The 14,377-nt window shown below is 46.7% G+C and overlaps 1 protein-coding gene across 1 annotated transcript in view; it reads left to right on the top strand.

Annotated features, from left to right (window-relative positions):
• The window catches only part of TSPAN32 (tetraspanin 32), a 31,078-nt gene extending 21,022 nt beyond the window's left edge, over positions 1-10,056 (top strand). Inside the window, exons 5-8 of the mRNA XM_064657552.1 lie at positions 2,125-2,226; positions 3,725-3,817; positions 5,937-6,020; positions 8,242-10,056. Of these exons, the coding sequence (XP_064513622.1) occupies positions 2,125-2,226; positions 3,725-3,817; positions 5,937-6,020; positions 8,242-8,337 (375 nt within the window). The 3' untranslated portion in view covers positions 8,338-10,056. The remainder of the gene's footprint in view (positions 1-2,124; positions 2,227-3,724; positions 3,818-5,936; positions 6,021-8,241) is intronic.
• The last annotated feature ends 4,321 nt before the right edge of the window (positions 10,057-14,377 follow it).

Below are 14,377 nucleotides of genomic sequence, written 5' to 3'. Positions count from 1 at the left end.
TGACATCATTGTATGGTACCTGAAATAAAGGTAGGTGCAAACATGCACCACTGTATCAGGCAGCACCTCTCCTGATCAAATTGATCCTCTCAGGGTTTCATGAAGCTGGCAGGAGCTCACCAGTTTTGCAGCTGCCACAGGCAGCAGCCAGCAGCTGTCAGCATCTGGGCAGAACTCCTGCCCTCCTCACAGGTTACTCAGTGCAGCGTGACCACCAGAGGGGCTGCTGAGGAGGACATCAGCCTCAGTTGGTTTCTGAGGTTTATTATCAGCACAAAGTACTAATGAACATTGAATTTCCTGCACAGTGAATTTGTTCTGGTGGCATGGTCAGAGCCTACTCCTACAGGGAGCCTGTGATGGTCTTTGTAGTTGAAACATCACTGGACAAAGTCTCATCTTACCTTGTTTTAAGTTGAATGTAATTGTAAAGTCAGCAGCAAGACCCAGCCCAAAGTTCACTGTAGTGAATGCAACTTTTTTTGACATTTTTCATGAGGTTTTGGGGAATGTGCCCAGCCAAGGCAGAGGACTTAAAACTACCTGTACAAACTTTTCCTGTTCCAGACTTCAAGAGACCTTTAGAAGCAGTTAAACTTCTGGATAGCTTTTAACCCTTGAACTCTTGCTTGAACCCAGAAACTAATTTGCTTGAACCCTTTTATAACTTTTTTTTTTTCTTTCAAGTCATCCAAATCTAGGTCTTTTGGAGGAAAACTCAGCATCCTGAATCTAATGATAAATATTTAAAGGCAGAAATTGCACATGCAGCACTGTTACTTTGCCAAAACCCATATGTATGTTATCACAGCACAAAATAGTTTTTATTCCTGAATCTCAGAATGGAGTTGTGATATTCAAAAGGTAATAATCTCTTGGGTTAAGAAGCCAGCTGCTTTGTTCTTCCTTCCTTCACAAGAGGAGGTCAAAAGATTATTCTTTTTTCATTTTTCTTAATCCAATTCTTCAGTGGAAATGGACATTCTTTTTATTGAATCCATTTATCTAATTGCAGCTGCTGGAAAGCTATTTCATGGCCACAAGAAGTTAGAAAAGCTTGGATGTTTTCTTTTGTATAGGGTTTTAAGGTTTTCTCAGGGGAAGGTTGATGCATAAGTCTGCTAGAGATCTTGTCTTACTGCTGCACCCATCCCACTTGATGCACTCTGATACACAGAGGGAACAAAATGAAGATCTTCCCTCCTTACCTGTGTGGAACAGCTCAGTGTCCCACATTTTTCTACAGAGGATATTTTCCTTGGCTCAGAAGTCTGAGATGCAAAGCCTTACTGAGGGGTGGCTCTGTTCCTGGAGTGCCCATCCTTCCCCATGCAGCCACCTGCTATGCCTGTTTCACCCATTGATTTTCCCTCCTGAAAGCCAAGCACTGCCTGTAGGCCCACTCGGCTCAGTGTTCCTGAAGAAGCAAGGGAAAAGAAAAGAAAGAAATAAGGTTTTGACTGCAGGCAGTGAAAGCAATTGTCATATTTTTTTTCCTTTGACACCCGAGCAGGAGTTGGCTGGGATCTGTCAAGCTGCAAGTTCTTACACGTTTGGTAAATATTTAGGGTCTGACTCACCACTGAATCACTCCTGTTATTTTTTTGGCTCTGTTCGGAAAAACTGGTCTGTCACTGGGATAACACCAGCCCCCTGAGGTCCTCTCGCCTTTGTATTTTAGCATCTCACGGTTTTGTGTGCCTGTCCTCACAGTCCCCACATCAGGACAGGGAGATGGCATCATCCTTGCCTGGCAGAGGAACTCAGAGGAACACTGGTCACAGGTACCTGAGTTCTTCTCTGACACTAAATCCAAAACTAGCCAATAGCTCCATCAAACAGCTAGTGAGGCCCCAGCATGATGCTGAAGTGTCCATGCATGGCAGAAGGTCATACACCTGCAGTGCCACCGACTGTCTCATGGGACTTACCGTGTCCTAGCTCCCTTGGTGCATAGTGGGTCATACACCAGCTCCTGCTGCTGTGTGGGGGTCATTTAATAGCTACACTGCTTGTATTGCTATACCTGGGAGAGCTTCTGGGGGAATTCAAGAAGAGCATAATTCCCTCCAGAGACGACTGTGATCAGTGTTTTGCATGTACAGATCTCTGCTTTCATTGCAGGTAGAAGACAGCATGATGGATGTGTATGATTTTGTGTACGAGGAGGTGAGGAGGAACACCTCCAGCTTCAGGAGGCACGAGTTGACTGCCATCCACAAAGCAGTAAGTTGTCTTTCGGCCGCAGCAGAAAACCTTGCCCTAGGATATCTTCCCGATAGTTTCAGCAGGCTGGGACTGACACCTGTGTTCTGCCTTGTGGGTGCTGCAATGCCATTTTCCCTCAGGAACCAAGTCCTCCAGCCTGCTGTGGAGTCTGCTCCTCCCTTCCTATTCTTCCTTTCCCAGGTCTGACCAACCAAATTATCAACAGGAGGAAAGGGTCACCTATCAGAGCATCACTGTGGTGCAAGATCTACAAAACTTCCACACTGCAGCTGATACATGTATTGTCTGTCTCAGCCTGCCCTCTGCCCTGCTCCCTATCTGTGGTACAAAAATGTGGATGCATACCTGGTCAAGTAGAGAGGAGGGGCAGGAATCCCACATAGTAGTATTTGGAGTTGGTTATTTCTATTTACCCCTGAGTATATGGCTGAGGAGTACTGGAGGCTACATGGCCTTTTACAGAGCTGGAAACTGATATCAAGCTCCCAAAAAACACTGCCTAGGATGCTGTTGGCGTAGGGGACTTCTCTGTAGCTCAGTCGGTGGGCAGGGGTGGTTACCCAGAGCACAGGGAGGATGCTTGCCCTTGAAGCCAAAGGAGATGAGCGAGGATGTCCCCCATGGTGAGAAACTCATGAGTCCCTGCTGAGTACAGGAGATGCCGCCCCCCTTGCACAGCAGGGCCTGTTTGGGTAGTGAGTTCATGGTATGCAGCAAGTCTGGGTGGGAAGGTCAGCTCTGCTTGCCTGTTTCCAGACACCTCCCACGTAACTCCCTTTATCCTTCTGTGTTTTCTTAAATCATCATAACAAGTACTTTCCAAAGCCACTTCTCTCCATGCTTCTCAGAATGCAGAGGAGGGCAAATGTTTCTCATTGCGGTGATGGTGGTGGCCCTCAGAGCCATGACCAGGCATGGAGGTGCTTGCTCTCAGGGTTGTGGAGCAGCACGCCCAGAGTCTCACTTGACAAAGAGAACCAGGGAGAAACAGGCTTTGCCAGTTGTTTATTTTAGACACTTTAATTGATGGAGAAACAGTCCTTCTCCTCCTATTATTTTTTTCCTTCTGCCAGAGCTCCAAACTGGACAGTGCACCATGGCTACAGGAAACCAGCTCCACAGTGGGTGTTGCTGGAGTTCCCCCCAGCCCATAACAATCACTGGAAACATGACTGTGCATCCCTGGGTTTTCCAGAGCAGCCACTGTGAGCATTGGTTATGACTGTGGAGAGAGGCCTTGGCCTCAGTCCCAGGCAGCAGTCCTGGAGGAGCATGAGCAAGTTTGGGGCCAAATCCACCCACCTCCTCTGAATTTAGCTGCAGCTGTTGATTCCATACCTACGTGCTTTGTTCCTTGCTGCCCTCGCTGGGTAGCCCTGCCTGGGGCAACAGGGAGGAAAAGTGGCCCATTGCTGACACCTCCTGATTGCTGCAGCAGCTGATGGCGAGGGGAGAGCCCTGGCAGGTGACTGGCAGACTTCTCCCTCTCTTCCAGTTCCTGTGCTGTGGGAAGCACTCTCCTTTTGGGGACACCAACAACGTTGAGCACCAGACATGCCCACCCGGCCAGGCACACAATGCAGGACAGGTAAGGTAAAAGTTTCTCCCACCCCACAGTGAGGTTGTGCCACTACTTGCTACCTGTCAAAACCTCTCTGGAGTTAGTGTTAATGAGAATTGTGGCTTTTTCATGGGTTGGGGTTGAAATGGGTTGGGGTTTGTTTTGTTGGGATTTTGCTGTATCAATAACAACACTGGATGCAGTACCGGAGTGCTGCTCCAGCTCTGGGGTCCCCAGCACAGGAAGGACATCAACCTCTTGAGTAGAGTCCAGAGCAGGCCACTAAGATGATTAGAGGGATGAAACACCTCTCCTACAAGGAAAGGCTGAGAGAATTGTGTTTGTTCGGCCCTGGAAAAGAGGTGACTTAGAGGTTACCAAATTGTGGCCTTCCAGTACCTGAAGAGAGCCTACAAGGATTGAGAGAGACTTTTTAGAAGAGCATATAGTGATAGGACAAGAGGAAATGGCTTCAAACTGAGACTAGGTTTAGATTAAATATTAGGAAAAAATTGTTTACTGCGAGGGGTGATGAGGCACTGGAAAAGGTTGCTCAGAGAGGCTGTGGATACCCTGTCCCTGGAGGTGTTCAAGGCTAGGCTAGATGAAGTTCTGAGAAACCTGGTCTAGTGAAAGGTGTTCCTGACCATAGCAGGAAGGTTGAAACTAGATGATCTTTAGTGTCCCTTCCAACCCGAACTATTCTATGATTGTACAATTCTGTGAATTAGGAGGAGGAGCCCCGGTGGGGCGAGTCATACACTCGCAGATGCAGTTTCCTTTGCAGTCCTAGAAAGCCTCCAAAATGCTTGTGTTTGCAGCCTGTCACTTCCCTCCAGCCTCCTCTTCATCTGCTGTGCACACAGATAGTGTGAGATACCATGGGCATGTGTCTGAGCACAAAAAAAACCTCTTTGGCTTTTCTATGTGACACTAGTTTCTGAGGCTTAAAATGTGTTCTACTAACAGCCAATGTGGAATTTTATGTTATTCCTTTTTCCCGGGGTATTAAATAGTTAATAAAATGAGAAACTCATGAAGCAGGATGATGATACCCAGCAGTAGCTTCATCAAGCGCACTTCATTTGTCCTCTTTTGCAGTATCTCGGTGAGGCTGAAGGAGAAGCCACCAGTAATAGATTGTTCTGCACTGAAGCCACAATCTAGACTTCATACTCTCTGAGTGAACCTATTTTACAATTATTTTTCTTCCGCTGGAGTAGCCAAATACTAGTAGCTGAAGTATCTAACGCCACCAGCATCAGTATATGCCGTCTCTAGGAAAAATAAAACCGTGTCGCTACAGCAATACAAACACGTTGTTGTCAGGTGCAGATGTCAAGCTCTAACAGGACACTGTGATGTGCAGGCACGTCAGCCCACAGGGCAGTGTTTCAAAGCATTGCTTCTGGGAACGTCACATCTCCAGGCAGGGTAAAGAGCAGGAAGGGAGAGCAGAACAAAGCTGGGCACCGTATGGGTGACTCCATCCCTCCTACCTGGTTGTTTGTGTTTCCCTTGCCTCGGAGCTGGGGAAGTGGGTGGGAGGATGTGCTTTGTAGCACAGGAAACCACAGAGTTTGGTGGCTGCACTACATTCACTACTGGCTTGGGGCACTCTTACGTCACTCTGCAAATCGCTTCATCGAGGGCAGACTTTTGCATTTCTGAAATGGCTCTCTTGGCTAACACCTCCTGGATTTTTGTAGGGTCACTGGCATGCTTAAGACTAATGTATACTAATGCTTGCAGCACCTTGCAAAATTGAGCTATTCATTAGTAACCTTGGGGAATGCATTTAGCATCATGGTGTGCTCTGCTTTTCCATCTTTCCATTTCCCTCTTTCCATTTTCCAGTCAATGAAAAGAAGAAAGCTTTTTCATGACCACACTTACACACACATCCTCCACAGTCCAAAATGCATCACACCAAGAAAATCATAGGCATGTTGTAGTAATAGAAAATGTACCACAGGTGTTTGTATTGCCAAGCTGCAGCAGCAGCAGTAGAAAAAGGGAGAGATTCCCAGCTGTGCAATGCTGTGCCCCTCTCTTGCCTCCCTGTCTGGGGTTGTGGCAAGTGGTGTTGGTCCGAAGTTACCCACCAAGCTGCTGATGTGCTGCAAGGGGTGTCCTCTCTTCCCAGGACTGCCTGCAAGAGATCCAGGACTTTCTGAAGAAGCACATGGACTTCGTCTTCTCGCTCCTGGGCATCGCCATTGGCTTCACGGTAACACTGTCTGTCCTTTTGCATTTTGGTCCCTGAAAGGCAGGCCCCAGTGGGGAAAGCTGTCCTCATTTAGCCCCCAAAAGCTAAGATTTTGGGTGATTCTGGAGACCAGCAGCAGAGAAACGAAGTTGTGGACTCCACTATGGAAATTAGGAAAGGGTCAGGACCTGTCTTGGCCAGGCTAATTGATGGAGTGGTTTTCCTGCAGGAATAGGCTCATTGCACAGTTCTTCTGCCCAAATGAGGCACAGCAGCTGGCACTGGGGAGCAGGATGCAGCAGCAGTTGCATTTCATCCACTCAGGCTTGCCTGTGTATCTTCACCTGCGAGCGAGAGGTCATGTCACCTGCCTTGGGGCTTGCAGACCAGGTAGGAAGCCAGCAGCAGTGGTAGAAAAGGAGATGCAGTAAAAGCTCCATATTTTAGGAAACTTGCTGCTTCCTAGCTCAGCCTGGGAAGTCGCTGGTGCAGCTAGAGCTGGAAGGTCCTGAAAGCTACTGAGCACCAGCAGTGGAGTTGGAGAGCTGTGCAGACAGGGAAGGTCTCATTCTAATAATGACAGCTAACAAACCCAATAAGGTTCATCTCAGGCAGTGAGTGGGTAAATCATGGGCTTGAAAGGAGCAGGCTGCAAAGGAAAGGAGCAGAGCATGTTGTCTGGGCTCCCAGGTTCTGTCTTTGAAGGAGAATCTTGCAGAGGAGGGGTTAAATAATCTTCAGAGGATGGCTTGTGTGTAAAGGATGTGCACTGAATTTGTGAGTATTATTTGGAGGAGGACAAAAGGAAAAATGAAATGCTGCAAGAGGAGCACGTCTTTCAGTGATGGGGGAGCTCAGTGGCTGCATGGAGGTGGTCTCTTTGGAGCTGGAGAGGGTCACTAATTAAAGACAGCCTGCTTATATGCCCACCCACTGCTTGGCAGAGGTGGATCACTGTAATTACCTCTACACAAGCACTCTGCACATGTGGTGTTGCACAACAGAAAAGAGAATGTGCCAGGAGACTCATTTCTTCACCACAAAGGGAGGTTTGGTCTGCTATGACATCTCCATGCTGATCCCCAGCTGGGATGACCTTTCCTGACTGAAAGTGTACTTGAAGATTGTTTTACATCTTGGGTCCACCTTGGCGCAATTATGGGTTAGAAGATTCCTGTCCATCTTAAAAAAACCCAGAGTAACAAACACTTTTTAATTTTATACTGCTAGCAGTAAATTAAGCAAACCATCAGGCATTGCTATGGAGCTATAAATGTAAAGTCACGTGTGAATATTTGATGTCACTTTCCAATTTTTCTCAGCTATAGGGAAAATTTCACTGCAGCTATATTCAGATAAAAGCTGGAGCATTTTTGTTATATGTATCCTTTTTTCGCAGCTTGATGCCATAACCAGATAAGGCGGCTGTCTTTGAAGCTTGTGCTAGAGGAAACTTCACTGCACAGTTCACTATTGTGATGGCAGGATGCAAAGGAAGCATGTGAAGAGGGCTATAGCTGCTCTGATGTCACTGTCCCTCATCCAACAATGCACACATGTCCCCAGATCAAGCTGCAAGCAAAGGCACTTGAACATTAGGGCATACTTTAGGAAAGAGTATGTTGTTAAAGCCCTTGTTATCCTTCCCACAGAAGCCTTACCTTTGATATGCTGCCTGTGTAAATCCTGGTGTGTGATATATCAGGCAGAATATCACAATATAGAGGAAGTACGCTCTCCTCTGTATTCGTAACTACGCAGGTTTGTGAGGTGGGGTTTGGAGTTGGTTTAGGTGTTTGTTTGTTTGTTTTTTTAGTTTTTTACTCCAAACAATACATGGGTGGGGCTTTTTTCCCCCATGATATCTTTACAAAAGGCTATTATTATGAGAGAGACATGTTTGTTTGCAAAGAGGAATGTTTTGTGGCAGGAATTTGAAATATGAATTTCCTGGTTTCATCTTATTTCTTGGTATTTTTAGGGCTGGGTTTGAGCTGTGCTGTGCTAATTCCAATCAGATGTTTTAACTACATGTTGCCTTTTTTTTTTTCTCCCATGTCAGAATTGGTGTTCACCACATCACTGAAAAACAACTCTCTTAAGAAAAATGTGACACCCTGATACATAATTCAGAAGTGCCAAATGGCCAAATGCAACATCTATGATTGCTTATTTGCATAGATGGAGGATCATAATCAGTTATCCATTTAGTTGTATGCCTGTCTCATTTATTTCCTTTTAGGTTTATGGAATGATCCTAACTTCATTCCTCTGGTTCTCCATCCACTTCAGCAGCAATCTGGACCGGAAAGGCAAATACATCCTGCGAGAGAGGTAGAAACCCGATGCCTGGGCATCCCTACCAGGTAGAGCCAGCTCTTAACACAGGAAAACATCTGAATTCACTCACAAAATCCCCTGGGGAGGTATTGCAGGGGTCAGATGGTGGGACATGTGTCACACGTTTCCCTTTCTTGCACTACTAGCTGTCCTGCATTTCCAAGCTGGTCAGAGGGGACGATGCTCTGAGGAGAAGTCTCACATCTTTGCCTCAAACAAACAAGGCACCTGGGCTCGGAGATGCAGATTCCCTTACCGGGAGATGTACGGGCCATAGCTCCACAAGTAGGATACGAAGAGACCCCCTAGGACAAAAATGGAGGGAGAAGACCAGCAAAAATCACAGTCATCTGAGCAGTTTCTTGTGACCCCCAAAGATGCAATGTTTCTAGGAGGATGGTTTTGGATCGCAGCCCAGGATCAATCTTGTGCAATCAGTAAACAAATGGACACAAAGTGTGTCATCACTGATGGGAAATGTGCTCTCCCAGACTGTTCACTCACAAGGGTTGACTTTGGACACATTTCTGATCACACTGGAGTACGTAGGTATCCAATGACCGTCAGCTGTTTTTCCTCTGTTTTCAAACATTGCCAGAGATCAGGAGAAAAATCAGAAAGTAGTGGATGAGCTTTGAAACAACTGACCAGCACAAGGACACATTCCTCTGTTATTCTTCCTTACTTATCCAGTATAACATTGTTTTTTAATTCTTAGGATTTAGTCAACCTCCTCGAGCTTGATTACACAGTGAGTTCACAGGGGCTTGTTCAACTTCCAGCCCCAGCTCTGTTTTATTTGGCTTCACTAACCCACTGTGCTGCTGTGTGCCAAAGGACTTTGATATTACACATACACACAGAACTTTAAATCTATAAGAGAACAGGACTGATCTCCAGCCAGGTCAAAAGCTACAAAGTCCAACTGCACATCCCCTTTGCACCACCTTATCAAAAATAAACAGAACTTTAAAAAGGCTGTCAGTCTAGCTGAAAAAAACGGCTCCCTGGCATGCTTTGCCCTTGTGAGGAGGCAGAACTGCTTCTGAGCTGAAACCCATCATTGCAATGGATGTAGCACCTGCTGTAAGTTATATGGATGCATGAAATGTCTGTTGAACCAATAACACCTTTCACTCCTCTCTTATGTAGTGGCTTTTAGCTGTGAAAAATGATAAGTAGCAATTGTTTATTGAGATAAACATGGAAACCCCCATGCTGATGTTCAGGACAAGTCCTGTCCCTCAGGCAGGGGCTGCTACACAGGCAAGAACAGCAGTACAGCCTACTGGCTTTTTAACATGGCTGCAAATGCCATGTGTTAGAAAGAATTGCATTGTGAAGGGGTAAGGGAGGGCTGTCACTTCTCATCCCACTCCCTTGGGACCAGTGGAGCTTCACCATTGACTTCACTGGAAGCAGGATCCAGTTCAAACTGCTCCAGTGTAGTACTCAAGCTACCTCCTGGCAGTCACCAACACACCTGAGTCTGGCAGGGATTTAGGGGTGATATGCACTTGACAGCATACTCACTGTCTAGTGGTGAGAAAATATTCACTTGTATATGTACTATCATGTATCTTCATCTCTGGAAGGAGACAATCTCCCTTGTGAGCTCCAACTGCTACTGTCCACCCACTGCTACTGTTATTCCTCAGGCCAGCTGGCAGCTCATGTGACCCATGGTTGCTTAAATAAAGATGAATTTCTTGGGAAAGGCCTTCATTCCTTCTCTTTTTCTGCTGTGTATGAGGCTGTCTGCATTGCTCGGTGGTTTGCATCATGGAGGGCACTCAGTAATTTTTTCAGTGCTGGGAAGAAATATTCCCCAGGCAGCTGGTGCTCGCCTGTCCCAGCAGCATGCTGGGGGTGGAGGAGAGGATGGCGTTGGTCCTTTGGAGGAAAAGCAGCAGCTCATCAGCCTCATCCTACACTTGGCCGGATGATGGGGCAGCAGGCAGGTACCTCTCAGGGAGTAATGCAACCAGAGCGAGGAAAAAATCTTAAGGACATGTTTAAGCTACAAAGATCAGAGTATTTATATGGAAGAAATCTCTATGGTTTCACTTTTTTAAAGACTAGGTAGTCAGGTCTTGCCCACTGCTCTGTGTTGGCCATTTAACTGCTGATATTCTGCCATTTCAAAAAACATTGTAGATGAATAAATTGGTGGAGTCAATGTTATTGGTGTGGGTTACCTGCTCAAGCCTTATCTGATAGAAAAGAAGTCTGTTAAAGCTTCGGCACCAGTACTGCTAAAGCTTGAGATGCTCCACTTTCCCAGGTCAGTTTCTAATGTAAAGGGATAGGACAGGAGTAGCATATATATGATGGCCATTGGCCATCTCATGAGCTTTATTCCCATTTCACTGGAGTTCCCCTGCAAGGAGGAGCACCTTCAATGAGCAGGTGACAGAGCCATGCCCAGCTGGACATACTCTTCTCCCAGAGCTTATGTTGTGTGTAGCAGCAGGGGTTCCTGCCACCCTGCAATGGCATCCTGCTGTAATTTTCAGGAGCAGAAAAGCAGATATGTTCAACTCCTTGAATTTTAGAAACCCATTACAGAAATGTGCAGCGTTAACATTTGTTTCACAGTTGTAGAAGTGGCAGCACGCAGAGATGGCTGGATGGAACCTGCGAGGTGGGTGAGCGTTAAACGGTATTTTTACACCTCTGCCCACAAAAAGTCCCTGTCCTACAATGTCCTTCATTTGCTGCTTGCTGGGGGCGAAATACAGCTCTTGTGCAACCAGAGCAAAATCCCGGGAACTTATTGATAAGCGGTGCCAAGATTTACACAGTGTTGAGAAGAGCAAGAGAGAGATTTTGTTGGGAGAAGAGCATGGAGCTGAGCACTGGGGATGCAAGCTGGCAGACAGGCTAGGAAACACCTGCAGAGCAGTGAGCCTTCCTGGGGCTTGCTCTGGCGGAAGCTGCTTGTCATAAAGCATGTCAACACACACTTTGATGGGAAAGAAATCCTATTTATGTAGGCATATGCAGGAGAAAAAAAAAAGTACAAAACAAAGGTGCAAAGTTAAATATTAACTGTGAATTGGCTTCAGCTAATTGTCAGTTAAGCTGCAGCAATTATCAGTTATGTCCACTAAGGTCATCTGGGCAATCGCGGCTTGGCCTCTCTATGAGTATGTGTTAGCTTGGGCTCATGAGTTACCCTTTTCCTTTTGCTTTAGACAACCCTCCAGCTCTATCTGAGGACATGGGAAGAGGGAGCAACCTAAGGCCAGGTTGCTCTGGCCTGTGGAGGTACCTGGAAACCTGAGGCACTACCTATAAACCTATGGGACCAGGGAACATCAGCCCGTGACAGCAGCAAGAAGCCTTCTGTGCTGCTCTCCACCCTTCGCTGCCCATGCACTGCTCGGGTCCTGCTCTGCTAACATGAACATCAAATTCCCCTGAGGCCTTCTGTGGGGCTTGCCACATGCTCCTGGGTAGCCTGACCATAGCTTGCTTATGAGCTAGGTGAGCTTTCCCAGCATCTGCTCCGACAGCAGTGGATGATGCTTTTTCAATGTATTGCTCAGGCAGAGCTGCAGGTAGGCAGTGTGCACAACAGCCAAGGATGATCAGGGCTTCTGCAAATCAAGTTTTTCAGTACTCAGAAAAAAAACAAGGAACTCGGAGCACTTGTGAAAAGCACAGGTTAAGTAATATACTGAGTCTCTAGAGGGATTTGCTGGTGAGTGTGAGAATCTTTCAGTCTCGTGGTGTGATGTCTCAACTACAAAATGGTTTGCTATTTCCTGCTCTATTGACTGTGTCTGCCAGTTCCCACTGCCCTCGAAACACAACTTCCTCATGCAACAGCCTCTTTGCTGTGCAGCTTGGATTCATGCCTGCACAGTCCTGAGCCTCACTGCTGAGAAGTCCTTCCAAAGCCTTAGAGTTGGCAAATGTGGGTGGACCTTTGCATGCTGGGGTGGTAAGGAAGCCACCTCCTGCCAAGGTAAAGAAAGCTGTGTTTATGAGCTGAAGACACACTAAATATTTTTGGAGGTAATAGTTGATAGACATATGTTTTTCTAACCAGGTGCAGAAGCAATGCATTTGCAAAAGCATCTGGCTATAATTCTCCTCTAGAAATGCAGCCAGAGGTGGAAGATGCCCCACACAGATCTCTGCCAGCACAGCTGAAAGGAGGTAAGGTCAGAAGCTGCTGTGAACACACAGTTGGATCACACATGGCCTGCAGCTTTCACATGGAGGGTCACTGCAGCTTTCTCTGTTAGTAAAATGCAGTCTTGGGCTGAAAAGTGATTTTTTTCTGAACTGTGTAGTTCGTCTTCTGGGAGACTGAGCAACTGGCAGCAAACATCAGCCCTGTCCACTGAGAGGTGTAAGACCATGTGGGACAGTGGGGGAGAGCACAGGATTGAGCAGGAGGAGCTCCAGAGCAGTCTCGGAGGCTATTTTGGAAAAACACAGGCTGTGTGTGTTATGCAGCTTTTGGCCGTAGCTGCCAAACCCATGACCAATTGCAGGCCTGCTGGTGAAGCTGCTCTGCTTCCTGCTGTGCTGGCCCTCTCACCCCAGCACATAGTAATTGCTACCTTAAGTCACCTGGCATTCTGGGGGTCCATCAAACAAATTTATGCCTGGAGGCAAACTGCATGTCTACCTCTACCCCTGCCAGGAGGGTCAAGGAGAAAAAGCCATCTCTTTATCTGGAAGAAATACATGGTGGTTTCTCAGTTTGCGAGGAATTGGCGCGTCTTGGGAGAAATAATTTCAGACAAGCCTGGAGGTCCCAACCAACAGCTGCTGCCCTGCTGTTTTCTAGATGCTATTCCCTTAAAACCCAGCAAGAAAAAAGGAAAGGTCCTTCCCAGCATTTTTGCAGAAAGATGCATATCCCTGCATTGCTCTCCCTGGAGTTACTGGAAGCCTGGGTTGTTTATATTATCCCAAGACAAAATCTCCGCTCTTGCCTGTCAGCGTCACTAAGTGGTATTGTTTAACCCCCGTGTGTAGCAGCTTGCTCATGGTCGTGCTTGCTTTCTTTTTAGCCCCATTGCATCAGCAATAGGCTATTCCATTCTTTATTCACCTACTAATGAATTATACATTGATTATACAATAAGAGCTCTCTGCATTGATGGGCTGGGCTCTTGCTCTTCCACATGGCACCTCGCAAAGCGAAGCTCAGCCCAGCTGTGGCCCAGCCCTCCCTGATGCCCTGAGAAAAATGAATGTTCACTTTCTGGGCTCATGATCTGAGAAGAGAGAGTGTCTGTGTGGATGGGAAACCCGCTCAGGTTTGCTCTCCCTTGGCCTTAGCTCCAGCAGGAGCTGATGCTGTCCTTCCCCACTGCTCCCCATACTCCCCCCCCCCCTTATATAACCTAACCTATCACCATAGATACGTTGATATAAATATTTAAAGATGGCAGAGAGACAGACCACACAGATGGGAACCATTTGTTAAGTTTATTAGAAACAGAAATTTCAGGCGCAGCTACAGGTCTCTGCTTGCTGCATCTCCCTCTCCAGAGGCTGCAAGGCAAGTGTGACCCCCTGGGCTATCACAGTGCTTTGGCTGAACTTGCAGATATGGGCATGGTGATTTTTGGAATGAACAGGTACCAGCCGCTCCTGCTGGGGCACAGAAAAGGTATTCTGAAAATGTCCCCTTAGTTATGGGGATGAGATTTCTAATATTATTTTTTTTCTACTCAAAATGAAAGTGTTGGCTGGCTCCACAGGCGTGTAGACAGGTCTCTCCTGAGGCGATGGAGCTCCACCTTCCCATTGCCATAGGCCAGTACAGACACTGCAGGTTGCCCTTGCTTGGTCTCTGCCTTGAAAAACAGTATTGTTTGTTGGCTGTCTAGCAAGTTACTCCTATGAGCTCTTGGACTATTAGCCTCCCACAGGATAAATTTCTGAGCTTCTTTTTCATGCAAGTCCAAAATGTCCTATTTAAAGATCTTTGGTAATGCTGCTGTTTGTTTTTTTACTACCACAGGTAAACTGGAAATCCAAGCTATTTCTGTCATATCTTCCACTAAAAA

The sequence above is a fragment of the Pseudopipra pipra genome, chromosome 6, assembly GCF_036250125.1.
Source record: "Pseudopipra pipra isolate bDixPip1 chromosome 6, bDixPip1.hap1, whole genome shotgun sequence".
Taxonomy (NCBI): domain Eukaryota; kingdom Metazoa; phylum Chordata; class Aves; order Passeriformes; family Pipridae; genus Pseudopipra; species Pseudopipra pipra.
This window is presented reverse-complemented; position numbering and strand designations above follow the sequence as displayed.